The sequence below is a fragment of the Theropithecus gelada genome, chromosome 2 (genome assembly GCF_003255815.1).
Source record: "Theropithecus gelada isolate Dixy chromosome 2, Tgel_1.0, whole genome shotgun sequence".
Taxonomy (NCBI): Eukaryota; Metazoa; Chordata; class Mammalia; order Primates; family Cercopithecidae; genus Theropithecus; species Theropithecus gelada.
Window position 1 is genome coordinate 161111214 of NC_037669.1, and position 21520 is coordinate 161132733.

At 40.4% G+C, this 21520-nt stretch overlaps 1 protein-coding gene across 2 annotated transcripts in view; it reads right to left on the reverse strand.

The window, feature by feature from the left end:
• ATP2C1 (ATPase secretory pathway Ca2+ transporting 1) overlaps positions 1–19038 on the reverse strand; it is a 165455-nt gene extending 146417 nt beyond the window's left edge. For both annotated transcript variants that reach the window (XM_025374248.1, XM_025374235.1), the window contains exon 1: positions 18635–19038. In XM_025374248.1, the coding sequence (XP_025230033.1) occupies positions 18635–18742 (108 nt within the window). In that variant the 5' untranslated portion in view covers positions 18743–19038. The remainder of the gene's footprint in view (positions 1–18634) is intronic.
• Positions 19039–21520: the final 2482 nt, after the last annotated feature.

Here is a 21520-nt window from a genome sequence, read left to right on the forward strand (position 1 = left end):
AATATTTTGGCTGGTAGGGGATCTTGCCTTGACGTTAATGGCTATTGACTGATCAGGGTGGTGGTTGCTGAAAGTTACAGTGGGTGTGGCAATTTCCTAAAATAAGACAATAATAAAGTTTGTCGCATCAATTGACTGTTCCTTTCACAAATGCTTTCTCTGTAGTGTTTGATGCTGTTTAGTAACATAGTAGAACCTCTTTCAAAATTGGAGTCAGTCCTCTCAAACCCTGCCACTGCTTTATCAACTCAGTTTATAAAATACTCTAAATCATTTGTTGTCATTTCAACAAGGTTCACAGCATATCTACCCAGCAGTAGGTTCTATCATAAGAAAACATTTTCTGTGTTTTCTTATGAGGAAGTAATTCCTCATCTGCTCAACTTTTTTTTTTTTTTTTGAGGCAGAGTCTCGCTCTGTCGCCCAGGCTGGAGTGCAGTGGCTCGATCTTGGCTTACTGCAAGCTCTGCCTCCCGGGTTCACGCCATTCTCCTGCCTCAGCCTCCTGAGTAGCTGGGACTACAGGCACCTGCCACCACGCCTGGCTTTTTTTTTTTTTTTTTTGTATTTTTAGTAGTGACGGGGTTTCACCATGTTAGCCAGGATGGTCTCGATCTCCTGACCTCGTGATCCGCCCACCTCGGCCTCCCAAAGTGCTGGGATTACAGGCGTGAACCACTGCGCCCGGCCCTGTTCAACTTTTATCATGAAATTGCAGGCCGGGCGCAATGGCTCATGCCTGTAATCCCAGCACTTTGGGAGGCCAAGACGGGAGGATCACGAGGTCAGGAGATCGAGACCATCCTGGCTAACACGGTGAAACCCGTCTCTACTAAAAATATAAAAAATTACCTGGGCGTGATAGCAGGCGCCTGTAGTCCCAGCTACTTGGGAGGGAGGCAGAGCTTGCAGTGAGCCGAGATAGTGCCACTGCACTCCAGCCTGGGTGACAGAGCAAGACTCTATCTCAAAAAAACAAACAAAAAAAAGAAATTGCAGCAATTCAGTAACATCTTGCCATTTCTACCACATCTGTACTTACTTCCTCCACTGAAGTCTTGAATCCCTCAAAGTCATCCATGAGGGCTGGAATCAACTTCTTCTAAGCTCCTGTTAATGTTGCCGTTTTGTCCTCCTTTCATGAACCACAAATGTTTTTAATGACACCTAGAATGGTGAATCCGCTCCAGAAAGTTTTCAATTTACTTTACCCAGATCCATCAGAGGAATCACTATCTGTGGTAGCTATAGCCTTATGACATGTGTTTCTTAAATAATAAGACTTGAAAGTTAAAATCCTCCCTTGATCCATGGACTTCAGAATAGACAGCAGACATGAAAACGTTATTCTCCTTTTACTTCATATCAGAGCTCTTGGGTGACTAGCTGCACTGTGAAGAGCAGTAATATTTTGAAAGGAATCTTTTCTTTTTTTTTTGCAGTCTCAACAGTGGGCTTAAAATATTCAGTAAACCATGCTGTAAATGGATCTGCTGTCCTATAGGCTCTGTTGTTCCATTGATAGAGCACAAGCAAAGTAGATTTAGTATCATTCTTTAGGGACCTAGACGTTTCAGAATGATAAATCATCATTGGCTTCAACTTAAAGTCAACAGCTGTATTGGTTCCTAACAAGAAAGTCAGCCTATGGCTTTTTATCCACGTTGAAAATCCGTTATTTAGTGTAGCCACCATCATCAATGATCTTAGCTAGATCTTCTGGATTACTTGCTGCCACTTCTCCATCACTCCTTGCTGCTTCACCTTGTACTTTTATGTTATGGAGATGGCTTCTTTCCTTAAATCTCAAGAACCAACTTCTGTTATCTTCAAACTTTTCTTCTGCAGCTAACTCACCTCTCTCAACCTTCACAGAATTCAAGAGAGTTAGGGACTTACTCTGAATTAGGCTTTGGCCTAAAGGAATGTTATGCCTGGTTTGGTCTTGTATCCAGACCGCTCAAACTTCTGCACATCAGCAAAAATACTGTTTAGCTTTCTTATCATTTGTGTGTTCACTGGAGTAGCACTTTTAATTTCCTTCAAGAACTTTTCCTTTGTATTCACAACTTGGCTAACTGATGCATGAGGCCTAGCTTTCAGCCTGCCTCAGCTTCCAACATGCTTTCCTCACTAAGCTTAATCATTTCTATCTTTTGATTTAAAGACAGGAACATATGACTCTTTCTTTGACTGGATCATTTAGAGGCCATTGTAGGGTTATTATTGGACTAGTTTCAATATTATTGTGTCCCAAGAAATAGGAGGGCCCAAGGAGGAAAGAGCTAGGGAAATCACTGGTCAATGGAGAAGTCAGAACACACACATTTATCCATTAAGTTTTCTGTCTTGTGCGGGCACGGTTCAGGGCACCCCACAACAATTACAATAGTAACATCAAAAGTTACCACAGGTCATCATAACAGGTATAATAATAATGGGAAAGTTTGAAACATTGCAAGAATTACTAAAATGTGACACAGAGACATAAAGTGAGTACATGCTTTTGGAAAAATAGTGCCAATCAAAATCCTCAATGCAAGGTTGCCAGAAACCTTCAATTTATAAAAAACACAATTACCCGTTGAGTGCTATGTATATATAAGTGAAGTGGAATAAAATGGAAGTATGACCGTATATGAATATTTAAACTTCCTCCAGCGTTCTTAAATTATATAAGGATTTGAACTTCTTCGAGTAGATACTCACTGGCCTAAAACCAGTTATTTTAAAATATGAGAGGAAAGAGTATTAAAATCATAAAGAAATCATACTTCTACTCTCTTAGGTAATTGAGTATCACATTGACAAAACCATGGTTTGAAAGAATAAGAACAAAAGTTAGCAATTCAGTGATAATGGAGCTACAGTTGTCATCCTAGCTATGAAGTCAGTTTTTGTTTTCTTATTCCAGGTCAGGACCTTTGGAAAAATGCTGCTTTGACTAGGTGTATCAAGTTTTAGCAGCACCAGTTAGATGAAAGAAGAGGGGTAGGGAAGCTTCACGAAGTAAGGATAAAATGCCATTTTCTTGAAACTGGGTTTCTCAAACAAATAATTTTATCCTTAAAAAAAATAAGTTGTATAACATCTCAGAGGCTCTAAAAATTTCAAGTATATTACACACAAATTTTATGTTGGGGAGAGAGCAAAAGTATAGTTTTTTGACTGGCTTTACACTATTCTCACTATTTAATCACTTGAAACAAACTTATGTCTTCATTATCTGAGGCTAAAATACTTCTATAATTTGCTTTATTTATTTTGAGATGTACTTATAAGCCATGGTCTAGTTAAGTTGTAAATATGGGTAATATAGTAATGGTACAGAACAGAATTATAAGCACTGCTTACATTTAAGGATAGTTATGCATAGATAATCAATAAAGGAGGATTCTAGAGTTTCAGCTAAGAAGAGGATATATATGAAAAAAGTAAATATTTCAATACATTATCAATGAGCAAAATTCAGCAAAAAAGTCAACATATGCTTGTTTATGGGGATTAAACAAGTTAAAAAAATTTTAAATCAAATCAACCTAAAGATGATCTTTATCCAGAGTATAAGACAAGTTTCAGAAGCTATGTATATTAGTCTGTTTTTATGCTGCTGATAGACATACCCAAGACTGGGACCAAAAAGAGGTTTAATTGGATGTACAGTTCCAAATGGCTGGGGAGGCCTCAGAAACATGGTGGGAGGCAAAAGGCACTTCTTACACGGTGGCAGCAAGAGAAAATGAGGAAGAAGCAAAAGCAGAAACCCTGGATAAACCCATCAGACCTTGTGAGGCTTATTCACTATCATGAGAATAGCATGGGGAAGACTAGCCCCTATGATTCAATTACCTCCACCTGGGTCCCTCCCACAACATATGGGAATTCTGGGAGATACAAGTCAAATTGAAATTTAGGTGGGGACACAGCCAAACCATATTATTCTGCTCCTGGGCCCTCCAAATATCATCTCCTCACATTTCAAAACCAATCATGCCCTCCCAACAGTCCCCCAAAGTCTTAAGCCATTTCAGCATTAACCCAAAAGTCCACAGTTCAAAGTCTCACCTGAGAGAAAGGTAAGTCCCTTCCGCCTATGAGCCTGTAAAATCAAAAGCAAGCTAGTTACTTCCTAGATACAATGGAGGTACAGGTATTGGGTAAATGTAGCCATTCCAAATGGGAGAAATTGGTCAAAACAAAGGGGTTACAGGGCCCATGCAAGTCCAAAATTCAGTAGGGCAGTCAATTTTTAAAGCTTCAAAATGATCTCCTTTGACTCCAGGTCTCACATCCAGGTCATGCTGATGCAAGAGGTGGGTGCCCCTGGTCTTAGGCAGCTCCACCCCTGTGGCTTTGCAGGGTACAGCCTCCCTCCCCGCTGCTTTCATGGGCTGATGTTGAGTGTCTGTGGCTTTTCCAGGAGCACGATGCAAGCTGTCAGTGGATCTACCATTCTGGGGTCTGGAGGATGGTGGCCCTCTTCTCACAGCTGGACTAGGCAGCACCCCAGTAGGGACTCTGTATGAGGGCTCTGACTCTACATTTCCCTTCCACACTGCTCTAGCAGAGGTTCTCCATGAGGACCCCACCCCTGTAGCAAACATTTTCCTGGGAATCCAGGTGTTTCCATACATATTCTGAAATCTAGGTGGAGGTTCCCAAACCTCAATTCTTGACTTCAGTGCATCCGCAGGCTCAACAACACGTGGAAGCTGCCAAGGCTTGGGGCTTCCACCCTCTGAAGCCATAACCTGAGCTGTACATTGGCCCCTTTCAGCCATGACTGGAGTGGCTGGAACACAGGGCACCAAGTCCCTAGGCTGCACACAGCACAGGGATCCTGGGCCCAGCCCATGAAACCACTTTTTCCTCCTGGGCCTTCAGGCCTGTGATGGGGGGTTGCTGTGAAGGTCTTTGACATGGCCTGGAGATATTTTCCCCATGGTCTTAGGGATTATCATTAGGCTCCTTGCTACTTGTGAAAATTTCTGCAGCCAACTTGAATTTCTTCCCAGAAAATGGGTTTTCCTTTTCTATCACATAGTCAGGCTGCAAATTTTCCAAACTTTTATGCTCTGCTTCCCTTATAAAACTGAATGTCTTTAACAGTCACCTCTTGAATGTTTTGCTGCTTAGAAATTTCTTCCGTCAGGTATCCTAAATCATCTTTGTTAAGTTCAAAGTTCCACAAATCTCTAGAGCAGGGGCAAAATGCTGCCAATCTCTTTGCTAAAACATAACGAGTCACCTTTACTCCGTTTCTCAACAAGTTCTTCATCTCCTTCTGAGACCACCTCAGCCTGGACCTTATTGTCCATATCACTATCAGCATTTTGGACAAAGCCATTCAACAAGTCTCTAGGAAGTTCCAAACTTTCCCAAATTTTCCTGTCTTCTTCTGAGCCTTCCAAACTGTTCCAACCACTGCTGTTACCCAGTTCCAAAGTCACTTCCACATTTTCGAGTATCTTTTCAGCAACATCCCACTCTACTGGTACCAATTTACTGTATTAGTCTGTTTTCACGCTGCTGATAAAGGTATGCCAGAGACTGGTAAGAAAAAGAGATTTAATTGGTTCCGCATGACAGTTCCACATGACTAGGGAGACCTCAGAATCGTGGTGGAAGGCAAAAGGCACTTCTTACATGGTGACAGCAAGAGAAAATGAGGAAGAAGCAAAAGCAGAAACCCCTGGTAAACCCATCAGATCTCGTGAGACTTATTCACTATAACGAGAATAGCATGGGAAAGACCAGCCCCCATGATTTAATTATTCAGTTACCTCCCCCTGGGTCCCTCCCACAACACCTACGAATTCTAGGAGATGCAATTCAAGTTGAGATTTGGGTGGGAACACAGCTAAACCTGATCACTATGCTATAAATGCAAATAACACATGAGTTTGCAAAAGCTTGATTACATCTTAATGAATTCCTAAAGACTTTATCTTTCCTTAGTGATGTTTTAATTTTTCTACTATGTAATCTTAAACAGCAATAACATAGTCTTTCTCTATGTGTGTGTTAACTGGTCTGCTTGAAAGTATAGTAAATGGTGTGTTTAATATTAATTAGACTAATATAGGAGTATAAAGATCTATTTGCATTTGCAAAGAATCCCTTTGCAAATAATTCTTTTTTGAATATAAATGTGGCAGAGGAGTCTGAGACAAAGCTTTGAGTTTTAGCAGTACCAGAACATCTGTATCTTCAACATATTATTTATAAAATATACTGAAAGAACGTCCTCTACTTCATTCAACGAGTTTGGGAGCTGAAGCTGCTCAGAATAGGATCTCATACAACATCATCTTTATGAAGTGCTATATGGCATGGAGTCTTGTGTATTATAGTATAATACCATTTTTTTGGTTACACCTTTCTTCCAGAGCTGGGTTTTCTTGGAAGCCAACAAAGCTTAAGCTTCAAGGTCCCTCACTTGCAGAACCCTCTTTCAAGGCCCTGAGAAAGACTGTAGCAATGTTCTCATAATCTTATGTTTCAATAAAAATTTGCAAAATATATTTTAACTGCAATTGGCTTGAGGGCACTCTTTTTACTGACTTTCCCTCCTCCACAATTCTACTCCTATCAGGTAGCACTGAGGTGGCCATAGGTATATCTCGGATCTGGCTCAAAGAAAGTTGAGATGGGGAAACGCTGAGATTTCATTTGGATTTAGTGGATTATATAATTGTGGTTTGTAGTCATGCCTGTGCATGGTTAAAGTTATTGCTAAATGTTTTGGTGGAGAAATGACATACAGGAATATCCTTACTACCTATACTAAATCAGTGGGCTGAAATCTTAATATAAATATGTCCCATGGTGCTCAGCACCTGAAGTATGTGGGTAGTAAGGGAGAAACAGAGCAAAAAGCTAGGCGATGGAACTTTTCTAGACTCTCATGAAAAGTAATTAACTATGTCTGAATTATCTTTCCATTATCTCTTTATAGAATGTTAAAAAAAATCAGCCAAGCACGACGGCTCACACCCATAACTTCAGCACTTTGGAAGGCAGAAGCAGGCAGATCACCTGAAGCCAGGAGTTCGGGACCACCCTGGCCAACATGTTGAAACCCTGTCTCTTAAAATAAATAAACAAATAAATAAATAATAAAGACTGGGCACAGTGGCTCACATTTGTAATCCCAGCACTTTGGGAGGCTGAGGCGGGTAGATCACGAGGTCAGGAGATTGAGACCATCCTGACTAATATGATGAAACCCCATCTCTACTAAAAATACAGAAAAAATATTTGCCAGGCATAGTGGCAGGTGCCTGTAGTCCCAGCTACTCAGGAGGCTGAGGCAGGAGAATGGCGTGAACCCGGGAGCCAGAGCTTGCAGTGAACCAAGATCGCGCCACTGCACTCCAGCCTGGGCGACAGAGCGAGACTCCATCTCAAAAGAAGAAATTTTTAATAAAATAAAATAAAAATAAATCATCATTGTGTGAGGAGGTCATTAAAGATCCTGCGGCCCTCACATTGTAGGAACAAAACATTTTAGGATGCATTCATTAACTTTTAATTGGTAAAAACACTTATTTCCTAGATTTTGTGATGCCTATGGATCTGTCACTTAGATTTGTAATTTATTTTGATTTCTTCTTCCATTCTAAATAAATATTCACTTCGTATCTAATTTAATATTGACAATTTTGTGATGTTAATTTTATGTGTCAATTTTACTGGGCTAAGGGATGGTCAGATCGCTGGGGAAAAAACCATATTATTTCTGGGTGTGTCTGTGAGGTATTTGGGGAAGAGATTAGCATTTGCATCAGTGGACTGAGTAAAGAAGATTCACCCTCATCAGTGTGAATGTTCCTCATTCAATCCATGGAGGATCCAAGTAGGACAAAAAGACAGAGGAAGGGTGAATTTGCTTTCTCTGAACTGGAACATCAATCTTCTCCTGCCTTCAGATATTAGTGCTCCCAGTTCTTACGCCTTCTGACTCTGAATAAATTACATTGCTGGCTTTCCTGGTTCTCAAGCTTACAGACAGCAGATTATGGGATTTCTCTGCCTCCATAATTGCATGAGTCAATTCCCATAATAAATACCTCACCCCCAGATGACCCTGACACAGACTTTTGAGACAAGGTCTCACTCTGTTACCCAGGCTGGAGTGCAGTGGCGCGATCTCGGCTCACTGCAACCTCTGCCTCCCGGGTTCAAGTGATTCTCCTGCTTCACCCTCCCAAGTAGCTGGGACTGCAGATGCATGCCACCAAGCCTGGCTAATTTTTGTATTTTTAGTAGAGACAGGGTTTCACCATGTTGTCAGGCTGGTTTTGAACTCCTGATCTCAAGTAATCCACCCACCTCAGCCTCACAAATACAGGTGTGAGCCACCACACCATGCCGATAAACCTGATACAGATTTTATATTCTTTTTCTTAAACAAAGTCTCCCAAATGGAGTAAACTTTGAACTTTGCAAAAATCTGTATTTCCACCTGTATTTCTCATTCTAAAAGAGATTTAAGGTATCTTCCCAACACAATAGTTGTGATGGCTTTATTTTCAAATCCTTTATCCTCATTAATGAGAGAAAATCTGAGGTCAAAGAAAAAAGGAAGGAAAAAATAAAAAAGGAAGGAGTGAAGGGAAGAAGGAGAGAAAGGAATCCTATCTATGGGAGGTATCTGTGTATGAGGGAATGAATTGGGCTTTGGGGTCAGACAGACAAACCTGGAGCTAAAATCTCAAAGTCATCATTTATGAGCTATGTAGCAAGTTACTTTACCTCTTGAAACCTCAGTTCTCTCATCCATAAAATGGGGATAATACCACTGACTTAGCAAGGTTATTATGAGAAAGAAATTGCCACATATGTAAAGCACCTTGTCAAGTGCCTGACACATATAAGGCATTTAATACAAATTTAAAATGTTTTATTCTTGAATGCATAACCCAAATTGTATCTCCTGAAATAGCCTTACTAATATGCCACCTTTAGGGTGAGTAGGAAAGAAATAATTCCAACATTTTTCTTGCTCTCTTCACAGCAAATCATGAACAGTACAACATATGTGGGTACTTCATTTCGTTTTCTGTCAAGACATGAGACTGTCTGTACAAGGTGCAAAAATATGTCATCTTTCATTCTGAACAAAAGTTAACAAATAAACTGTTGTAGATGAACTGTCTAAAACATGGAATGGGATAGCAAATTTAGGAATCTTTATAAGAAGCTACACTGCCACTCACAGAAAAAGGTTTTGCACTTTATGTTTGTTTTAATGAAAAATAATCATAAATTAACTGTATTAGGGCAGTATCCAAATTCTCTTTGTACTATCTCTTCACAGAATATTTAAAAACCATCACTGTATGAGGAGGTGATTAAAGACCCCGTGGCCCCCACAATTTAAGAACAAAATATTTTAGGATGCATCTGTTAACTTTTAATTGGTAAAAACACTTATTTCCTAGATTTTTTGATGCTTGTGATATTTGTCATTCGGATTTGTAATTTGTTGTGATTTCTAATTCAATTTCTTATTCTAATAATGTGCTTATTTCAAAGACAAAGCAACAGTTTTGATATTCATCCATTTACTGACTCCCATGTTTCACAGGCACCTAAGCACAGTAGATTAGAAAAATTTTAAAGTAAATGAAAAGATTAGAAATAGCTCAGAAGTCAACCCAGGGTCCAGGGGTCTCTTAGGCTTATCTGACACTTCACAGCTGTGATGCTGTGGACAAGAAGGATGGAACACCTTCAGAAGGGACCATAAGAAACAGCAAGTTGTCAGCAATGACTGCATTAAAGAAAATCTGAAGGTACAAGAGGCTTGATTGAAGAAGAAGAAAAAACAGCAGTGGTTAAAGTGCCACAAAATAACCTGAAATTTCTTGGTGCCCCCATTCATCAATGACTGCTATGTATACTTAGCAATTTATCGTTATACTGGAGGGGGTTAGATAACCTATAAACTATGGATTAGAAGTAGTTAAGTGGTCGATTAGGCTTAGAAAAGCTGGTCACAGGTACATAGCTCTTCACTTGAGGTCTTTGCTAGATATAACTATATTTTTTTCCCTTGATGGAGAATTACATGCTACTGTAATCACCAAAGGCATTTGATTCTGTCTTCCTTGGTCTTAGACTCTAGAGCAACATGCTAAGACTATGGAGTATTTACCACTAACCAAATAAAACAGGAGAATTCTAACTGATACATCTATACCCTCTGCCCTCTCCTTATTTCTAAAATATCTGAATTGTTCATCTCTCTATTGCCTATTATACTAGAATATCAGAGCTGCAACCTAATAAGTCATTTTATCTTCTCTTTTATGATGCAGAAACCATTGCCACAACATCCCCTAAGGAGGGGCCACATACCCCTGCACTCTGCAGAAGATAGTTCATTCCTTTACCTTTCATTTTTAGAAAGTTCAGCTTTATTAGTATATCATAACCCCTCCCTGCAATTCTACCCATTGGTCATGGTTATTTCCTCTGGAACCTCCCAAATGCATACCTATCTTTCTTCATGAATTAGCCCTATGATTCTTAAGTCCAATACCTTAATCACTCAGCCATTCTGGTACTATAGCCCTACGATTCTTACAAAACACATACACAAACACATATACAAAAGCAGTCATATATCTTCCTCACAAAGTCTTGAAATAATCCAGAATTATTTCAAGTATTTCAGTCTCGAGAGAGAATTCATTGCACCCCTACTCCCCACATTCACTCATTCCACAAACTCGCATTCAGTGCCTTCCATTTGTCAGGCACTTTGCTAGTCACCTGGGATACATTGGGAATCAAATAGCCCCCACAGAAAGATGCGAAATTGCTACTAGGATAAATATAGCAAAGGAGAGTTACCAAGTGCCTTCAAAGGATGTAATGAAGCAAGGTGGAAAAGTCAGAAAAGGCTGCCCTAAAGGAGTTAATATTGAATTAAAATCTGAAGGAAGAGTAGATACTAACTGAGGGAGGATAGAAAGATGATTATTGGAACAAAGGCCCTAGCCAGGAAGTAGCAGGAAAACTTGCATACATAGAAGAAGGGTGCTATAGCTAGGGTTCAGAGAACAGGGGGTGTGATTCATATTGAGTGTCAACTTGATTGGATTGAAGGATGCAAAGTATTGTTCCTGGATGTGCCTATGAGGGTGTTGCCAAAGGGGATTAACATTTGAGTCAGTGGACAGGGACAGGCAGACCCACCCTCAATCTGGGTAGGCGCCATCTAATCAGCTGCCAGCACAGCTAGAATAAAGCAGGCAGAAGAAAGTGGCATGAGGAAACTGGCTGAGTCTTCCGGCCTTCATCTTTCTCCCATGCTGGATGATTCTTGCCCTGGAACATCAGACTCCAAGTTCTTCAGGTTTTGGACTCCTGGACTTAACTCAGTGATTTACCAGGGCCTCTCAGGCCTTTGGCTACAGACTGAAGGCTGCACAGTCAGCTTCCCTACTTCTGAGGTTTTGGGACTCAGACTGACTTCCTTGCTCCTCAGCTTGCAGATGGCCTATTGTGAGACTTCCCCTTGTGATCGTGTGACTCATGTGAGTCAGTTCTCCTAACAAACTCCCTGTCATATGTTCAAATATCCTCTAGTTCTGTCCCTTTAGAGAACGCTGACTAATACAGGGGGCAAGGTCAACATGCAGCAGGGGGAGAATCAGAGCTGGACCACACAAACCCCTCCATGTTAGGGAGCTTTGTCTGTATCCAAAAAGCAAATGGAAGCCAGTGAAAGAGCATAAGCATGGGGCTAAGGGGTAGTGTTCAGAAGACCTCTCTGACTGTAGGGTGGATTATTGGGAGACCAATGAGGAAGGTATTACAGTATTTCGGGCAAGAAGTAATGATGGTCTTTGGGCTAGGGTGGTGAAAGAGGGAAGTAGACCAACTGGTTTGGGAGTTATTTAGGGGTAGAATTGAAGGGAGTTAGTGATAGATTAAGTATTGACTAAGGCAGCAGAAAGCACCAAAGATGAACCTAGGCCTCTGCCTAAATATCAGGATGGTGATATCGTCTTAGATAGTGAAGACAGGTTTGGGAGAGAGAAAGACCATGAGGGTGGTTGCTGGCAACTAGAAAGCCATTTATCTTTTTTTTTTTCTTGAGACGGAGTCTCGCTCTGTCGCCCAGGCTGGAGTGCAGTGGCCAGATCTCAGCTCACTGCAAGCTCCACCTCCCGGGTTTACGCCATTCTCCTGCCTCAGCCTCCCGAGTAGCTGGGACTACAGGCGCCCGCCACCTCGCCCGGCTAATTTTTTTTTTTTTTGTATTTTTAGTAGAGACGGGGTTTCATCGTGTTAGCGAGGATGGTCTCGATCTTGACCTCGTGATCCGCCCGTCTTGGCCTCCCAAAGTGCTGGGATTACAGGCTTGAGCCACCGCACCCAGCCAAAGCCATTTATCTTTATGCAAGCTATCGATGATAACTCTCCGGCGTCTTGCAGATAATGTGAAAAACCATTGGTAGCTTTTTAATTTTTGGTAAATACATAGCTCTTTTAAAAATTTTCTCCCTTCAGATAGAGGAAAAGTTTGTCATTACCATAATAAAATAGTTCCGCTTTTAATATCACATTTAATAATCAGAAATATTAAAGTTCAACTTCATGTTGTCACAATTTAAGTGTCAATGTTACCTGTATATAATTATACAAATTCCTCCACAGGAGTGGCATAGACTCGCTGTCGTCTATCTTAACCCATTTATGCCCAAGGTTGCAATTTTCTGAATTTTTACAATCAGACCTTGGCGATGGCCTTGAGCAGTAGGATGTAAATAACTCCCACATGCTTAGCGTTCCAATAATGGAACACTAGGCATAAATAAGATAACATTTATTAAGTTCTACAAGGAAAATCTTTTCCTCCTGTTTGTGAAGGACTGAAACTTTTTTTCTACTCAAGCACAAGGACATGGGATAAGCACTTTCAGTTTCCCCTCATATATCACTTGAACTGACAATGGATAGCATTTCATGACTTTTTAAAAAGACTTTTTACAATGAATAGCTTTGGTATACACTCAAGATATAACCAACTTACTGACTTTATGGAGCTAAAAACATTTCTTAAATCAAGTTGTAGTGAAATGTCTATCATTTTACCTAAAGAATCAGAGCCTACATCAACAACCTCAAATCCTTATTTATCCTTGGAAATCTCAATATAGTTTTCTTTGGAGTGGGGAGTTCTTAATTTTATAGTATAATTCAGAGCAAGTATGAGAGTCAAAATGCAGAAATAAGTTTCTAAAATTCAAATTAAATTCAAATATTTATTTAACAATGCAACTTTGAGGTTAGCATTCATTAAGAAACAAAGCAGCAAAGGAAAAAAAAAGAAATCCAGTGATCCTGTTCCAACTAGAAACATTTTCTTAAGCCATTGAAAGGAAACTTTAGAACAGCCTCCAAAACAAAATTTGATTCTACTCTGTAATTAAAATGTAGCTATAGTACATGCCCCCTGGGCCCAAAGACCACTCTCCTCATTTTAAGCAGATTCACTGTTAAACAGGCAAGACTTGTCAGGTCAGCCCTTAAATGGTATTTCTCAATCCAAAAAAAAAAAAAAGTCTCTGTTCAAGAGAGTGAGGCATTGGTACAGGACATCCCAAATTCTTGTAGATTACATTAGCTGGCCTGTGTTTTCTGACTCCTAGTCTGCTTTCCTCCTGCAGGGACACATAGAAGTGGGGATTCAGACTGGCAAGGCTGTTGAAGGGCAGGTAAGTTGAGGGACAAGGCACAAAAGAGCAGGCTCCGCTCTGCCTCAGTCTCTCATCAAAAGGTCTTATTTGTTATTGATAAGTTGACGCTCAGGCATCACCTATTCTCTGGACCCAGTCTGTAGAGTTTTTTTTCTCATATGGTCTTTTTGTACATCTCTGCTTAGGGGCTCACTATACATAACAGAAAGGTCACCGAAATGAGAGTCAAGCGAACCAAATTCTAATCCCAGCAGTGACACAGATGAACCATGCGAGCTTGGGCAAATCTCTTAGTTTGTGACACTAGTTTCATGTCTGTAAAATAAATTCCTCTATGTGATTTCCCCTAGATCTCAACAGCCTCTGCTTACTAAGGGTAATAACTCTATTTTCACCATCTCTTACCCTCACCTGCATAACAACATCTCAGCCCCATGAACCCTCCAGCCCCATGGCTTCTCTAATACTTACAAAGTCCCCTTCTTAGATTAAATTACATTAAGTTACCATCTATATGCCAGATTTATGCTTAGCACTGGGACTAAACTAGCAAACAAAATAATATCATATTCCCAGCATTGAGCTAAAATAAGATTTTCATTTAAAGCAGAACATTCTGACTGCTACAGGGAACACAGATTGTAGGATAACCAGAGTGAACGTGGAGACACGAATTGGAAAACCGTTGCAACAGTTCGAGTAAGAGAGGATGGTTGGCAGGATTGGAAGGGTGAAGATGGAGAATTCAGTAATTATTTTAGAAGTCTTACTGAAGGATTAGGAAGGGGACGTAAGGGGGAGAAAGGGAAAAAGAGAGGTGCCAAGGTGACTCCCAGGTTTCTGGTTTGAGCTTTTGTGTTGATCAATGGAAAAACCTGGGGAGGAATATGTTTGGAGCTTGTGGAGTTCTCCTTGGACACATTCAGTCTGCAACATTCACAAGACATTCAGATGGAGATGTCAAGTAGATGATTGGATGCAAGGCTGAAGTGCTCTGGATATAAACATTTGGGAGTTTTCAGCAAATAGGTGTTTCAAACCATGGGAATAGAGGAACTCACCCAGGGAGAGAGAACAGGCTGTCCCACATGAGCTCACAAACTGTCTTCTCTCATTGTTTGGTGCTAGCAGTCATATGTAGACCAATGGTGCTGGCCCCTAAGAGCAGTACTCCCCAGGGGTTCGTGGCGTACTTGGTTCTTGGCAGGCATCCCTGGGCTAAAGCTAGACTTCAGTCAGCCCAGAAGTGGAGCAAATTCTCCCTTCCACACTCAGTGTCCCGCTTGGTCACCTGAGCCACAGGTCAGGCTGCTGAGTCTCTAGTACTTAGGAGAACATTGCCTGCAAGTCTCGCTCATTCCTTATAAACTAGACACCAACATCTGAGCCAGGCACTGGATGTTGCCCTCAGACCAAAATCACATAACTGAAACCAAACGCCCTTATGCATGTATTCAGCACACCTACTCAAACTCATCTGAGACTCCATTTCGGCTCAGGTTGCCCACCATGTTCACCACTACCACCGTTACTACCACACCATTTGAATAATTTTGAGAGAAAGGTTAACAAATTTTCCCAACCTTCAGCATCTTCATCTAATTAATACTCTTAATCTTCTACCTATGTGGGGATTTGGCTTTGTGAAACACTTGCTACAAGAGAATCTAGGGAAGCAAAGGATGAAATATTTGTTCTCAATTTGATAAATAACCTACCAACCTATTGATTGCTGTATCACAGGAATAACACTACCACCATCAGAAAAAGCTGCCGAACAAATCAACCCTCGTGTCAAATCTTCTTGTCTGTATGGCACCAAGTGCAAGGAGAAGAGCACTAGGAGAAGCTTTAAACAAGAAAGCATACATGAACAAGGTGAATATAACAATGATCATAATTTGGACCACAGAAAAGGGGTATGGGGACCTTATAGGTCTAGTGAAGGCACCTGTGTCACAGGCAATCCAGTGTGTACCCTCTGCCTGTTGTGTGGGTCACCTTTACACCAGTATCTGCCAGGCTCCAGTGTGCCTGAGGGAACAAAAAACAAGATAACATCCTGTGTCATGTGTGCGTGGTGCACAAATGTTGACATGAAATCACATTATTTACTACATAGGATGTAGTAAGGGCCTTATCTGAAGCAAACAAAATATCTTGGAAAAGGAAGACTTCACTCTTCCCAGCAGCACTGGAGAAAGCTTTTCACTCAGCCCATTTAATCTGAGTCTTGAAGGATGTACAGGAGACCTCCAGGTGGGCAAGTTGTAAGTAAAGGAGAGAATTCTAGGCTAGAGGGGAAGTTCATTTAAATGTGCAAAAGTAAAGAAGCAGATGGTGTTCTGGGATAATATTCCCCAAGTATGTGGACCTCAACATGGTTGGCACCTAGCAGTGCCAAGTGAGGTGGGAGAAGATTTTGAGTGGCATGCAGACACTACATTCAATAACACTGAATCATTTGGGATTGAAAAAATTATCTACCTTTTAATTCCTTTCCTTCCTCACCCAGGAAACTTTCTCAGTTGGCTCCCAGGATGCTCTAACCTTTCTCTTAAAAGCTAATCTTCCTTATTAACAAATGAGCAGGTTTCAGGTTTGGAGGTTTTACAGGCAATAGTATCTACCTAGAATTTAATATTATTTTGCTTTTATTAATTATTTTTACTTATGGCTAATTACAATGGTTTTCCATTTACAGTTATGATATGAAAATTTTTTTCTAAATAAACTCTAATAATGCGATTTAAGTACAGAAAAATATTGAGGAGTTAATCATACAGACATGGTAAACACAGTAAAAATTATGACCATGGTATGTGAATATAGGAAATTTTAGAAATACTCTCAAGGAGAAAAGTTAGCAGGGTGATATTTTGGTATTACTAGATTGTTCAGGGATCAAGCATGGTAAAATGGATAAAATTCAAAACCATGAGATAGAAATTCACAGCTTCCTCTGCTACTTTCTAGCTGCGTGGACAAGGGCTCTTAAGGGCTCTAAGTCTCAATCCCTTCACCTTTATATCAAGGATTAGTTATACAAGAATGTAAGGATTAGAGGCAACAAATATGCAGGTCATAAGATTGTAGACATTATTAATCTCCTTTATAACTTCCCAACAAGCTTTCAAGTTTAGTTATGATGGACTCTGACCTAATGTCTCTAATTATGTGAGACATTAAGTCTGCAGAGCTGTATTTGGCTTTAAAAAGAAATCAAATGTATTATTTCTCTTAAGTATTCAATTAACTTATACAAGAATTTAAGAACTCAGCACAATGCTCACTCCCACCTGTTCCTAGATTGTCCCAAATGGTTGTAAACTGGGGAGGGGACTGCCCACCCTGTCCAAGTCAGAAGTTTTAGGTTAAATTCTAATGGTCTTCTGAACACATTTTGTAATACTTCTTCAATAAACTAAAAACAACAAACCGTAGAACTATGCAAACAATATGGCCACATCTCTGAAAATTTACAATACTGAAAAAAAGAAAAAAAAAATCACTCAATTCATATTCCACAGTTTCGATCTCATCCTTTCAGCCACCTCTCTTCTTCCCATAATGAATGAGGCCTGAAGAAGCCTCTGAACATTAAAAGATTGGCAAACAAAAGCTTAGTGCCCTACCACTTGGTTCTCTAGTTTTCTACTTCAAAAACAAGTGCAGGCTGAAACCTGGAAACCAAGAGGTTTGTCTTTTCATGGTGACACCTTGCCTAAGTAAGAGATAAACTGGACCAGCCTACCTCCCTTAGTGAATAGAGTTTGTTTGAATTTCTGGCCCATGTAAAATTATTAAAGCAGGGCACACAAGCAGTTTCCTCTCAAACAGTAGCAATGATTTTTATTTTCCAAATTATGCACTGCCTTTTTGGGAAACCTGTCATGAGAGGATTTTCTGCCTGCTAAACCTATCTTGCATTTCCTGGAAGTGTTTTACTAAGTGGGTCATCTCATATCACAAAGGAGAAAGAATCCAGGACACTGGTGATATCTCCTGCACAGTTTTGCAGTTCTCATTACAAGCACAATGCACAAGCAATTTATGACTGCTGGGTCTTTGGTATGGCTATACATTTGTCCTTCACATTTGTATACCACCACCACACTTCTTCCTAAATGAATCACTAGATTTAAATGGATCAGATATTAGTATTTCTTCTAACAATTTGGTAAAATTCATAAAAATCATTTTTAGAAATGTCTTTTTTGGAGACCAAAGGAATGGAATGATATAAATCTCACGCCATAAAAATGAGTGCATTATTTTAAATGAGACATGATCAGATATTTTAACAGTTTTTAAAATGCTTATGTTCCCAAGTGATAGTATCTCCTACTAGAAATCATAGCTTTTGATTGGCTAAAAAGACTGAAAACGGCAGTGCTCTACCTCCTACCTTTTACACACACAAAAATGACCAACTGCTTCTGAATGATCTTTACATCTTGTTAATGATCTGTTTAAGGTTATTATAGTTTATAAAATGTTTTTTGTTTTGCAAATTCTGGCTATATAAACATAACCATAAATACAAGAAGACAAGTGTACCTAGGGTCTGATACTTTCTTTGTTGATATATTAATAGTGTCAAATTTTGTATCTGAGGCATAGGAAAATGATCAAAGAATTCAAAATTTAACTTTGATAGAGTAGCTCTTTAGAAGAAAGAAAGCATGTGGCTTCATTACAGAACTCCGCTTAATCTCAGGATCTAAATGTTCCAAGTTTAAATAAATTCTCACAAGCCTGCTTGCTTTCTGATTGCCAAGTCTGAACAGCCACAAGCAGGATCTGACCTGTACCTATAAACACGTAAACCAGCACAAATGAAATCACTAAGCGACGTAAAAGCAACAAGGAACAAGCACCCGTTAATTTTAAAGATAATATAAACAAAATGATACCTGTTCTTCGGCTCTTTGGTGCCTCAGCGTCGATAAATATCTCCTAATTGCATGGAGAGGATATTTTTTGAAATAAGAGAATCTAGATGGAGGTAACAGACTATCCATGGTGAGGAAAGCAAGAGGGTCTTTGTCTGCACCTCCTTGTCAGCAACCATATGAAATTAGAAACTTAGCAATTCCTCAGATGCCTAAAGATTTGTTTGTAGCTCGACCACTTCCCTCCTACAAACAAAGCAAATGTTCTCCTTGCTGTTTCCTCTTTTGGGTAGAGTTCCTGGTGAAACCAGACAGCCAAGTATGAACACTGTCTAGAAGCGTCCAGAAATGCAATGCCCAAAGGGCAATAGGAATTCAGGGGCTGGTCCAGAGAATGCAAATTACTTAGTGGTAGTGATGCGACTGTCCTATTTCTAGCAACAGTGTTCTGTTGCAAGCTATGTTAATATTAGCTAGCTGGTGACTTTCCATACCCACAGACTCTCGTGAGGCTTAATTTTAATTCTTCTGACACTTTTTCTACTTCTTAAACAGGGCATGAGATGTGGTTTTCCCAGTTTCCTTCTAGATTTCTTATCATCATGCGCACACACAGACACACAGCTCAGTTGCGGTCTGAGCTCGAAAGTGTTGATTCATTCAGTCTTGAGAAGACTGTTTTAGGGGACTTCTAAAAAAAATTAACAAATTACCTCACTCTTCATTGTTATCAAGGAGCTCATTGTCAGCACTGAAAACGTTCGACTTGCACTGTGATACATTATGCAACATGCCCAGTAACCAGATACTTTACATTAATTGAACAATAGCTGCAAACAGATTCTGTTCTGAGTTAAAAGCCTTCTCTCCCTGAATCCTTATCTCCAATCCACAGGCTGAATTCAGAAACATTAACTTTCCCTAGGCTTTTAAAAATTATGATTGTAAGTGAGAGAAAATGTTATATGTTTACTTTCTAACTTCTATAAAAAAAAATTCATGCTTAAAAAAAAAAGAAAAAGAAAAAAGAAAAATAATGCCAAGAGGTCTGTGGTCTTAGAGGACATGAAATCATAAAATTTGAAAGTTCAATATTTTCTTAATACTTTATAGAGATCACAGTGTTTTTCTAAACTAGGGCCCCAAATAGACTTTACTATTTTATTATCCTTTTAAACTTTGCAGTAGCTGGTTCCTTTGATGGAAATATTTGGTCACTTCTGTGAGGGGCTGTCATGTAGAGAATAGACTGGACATCAACAAAAATTATGTGACCCAGAGTTTTCTTTAGGGTGAAAGAAAGACCTGGTTTTTCCCTCTTCACAGAGAGCGCTGCAAGTTAGAGGGGAAGAGGAGGTAGGCAGCGCTGGGGAAATTACATTGCAGCCTGAGTTGTCCCCCTGGACAGCCTCCCTGACACTCCTGGATGGGTCACCTGCCTTCAGGGAACACACCTGATGGCCTAAAGCTGGTTGCGCTGCAAGCAGCCCAGGCCATCTGTCAGGCTGGCATTGGGCCCATTGGCAAGGTGATCTTCCAGACTCACCAGGGCCAGTCTGGCAATTCCAAGAAGTCATTTACATATTGCTGCTGGAGCTGGCTCCTAGGAGGAGGCCCTGCCCTTCTGTCACTTCTCCAGGTGCACCATGCTACATGCATACAGAGGCTCTGCACGTCCTTCTCTGTAAGCTGGAGACAGCTGACTCTAATGAGGGCAAGAGCGAAGCAGTGTGCTTGTGAAACACCTGAATGCTAAGGGCGCAGTGTTGCATGCTCCCTGCCAGTTCATGACCCAGAAAAACAAGAAGTGTAGAAGGCCAGATACCCTGGACCAACTTGAGGCCCTGAAAAGAGAGGCAGCCCTAGGGATTGTGGGGGCAGGGAAATGTGCCATTCATACATACCTCTGAGATCCACTAACTGCCCTTTTGCTTCTCTTTTTAAAAATAAACGTTCAGAGATGCCTCTTTATTGTGGGCAGAAGCCAGCAGCCTGCTAAACCCCCACAACGTGACTGGTGATCCAATCTTTTCCCAACAGACGAACACAAAGCAGACTTCATTTCCACAGTTGTTTCAGGGTCACTTTTTCTTGGACTGAGGTGAGTGATGAAAAGAAATGGGGAGGAGGGAGAAATGCAGCAACCCCAAACAAAAATTGTTCTATTAGATTAAGCACAAAAAAGAAAAATGGGTGAAACAAATGCAACTAAAATTCCTTTAGGAATTTAATTGATAACAAATATAAATCATATCTAATACTAATTGGGCCTTTTGGCCAGGTGATGTGCTAACATCTTTACGTGTATCCTACATGTAATTACATGTAATCCTACAGTAACATATGGGGAAACTAAAGCTCAGAGAAGGTAACCATTTGCTGAGGTCCCACAGCTACAAAAACAGAGGCAAAGGGGATTGTAACCAGATAAACCTGACTCCAGTATACTGCAGAACCATTTAACCCACTCCCAGAAATGAATGATCAGGGACTTATTAACTTGAAGAAGGAAAGACACGGAGTTACCTTGTTAAAGAGACATACAGGTCAGGCGTGGTGGCTCACGCTGGTAATCCCAGCATTTTGGGAGGCCAAGGCAGTTGGATCACTTGAGGTCAGGAGTTTGAGACCAGTCTGTCCAACATGGTGAAACCTCGTCTCTACTAAAAATACAAAAACTTAGCTGAGTGTGGTGGTGCGTGCCTGTAATGCCAACTGCTTGGGAGACTGAGTCAAGAGAACCTGGGAGGCGGAGGTTGCAGTGAGCCCAGATCTTACCACTGCACTCTATCTTGGGTGACAGAGCAAGACTCTGTCTCCAAAAACAAAAAAAAAAAAAAAAGAGAGAGAAATACAAATGTAGACTGCTAGGAATTTGCAGACTATGATTGGAAAGCAAGTACGTCT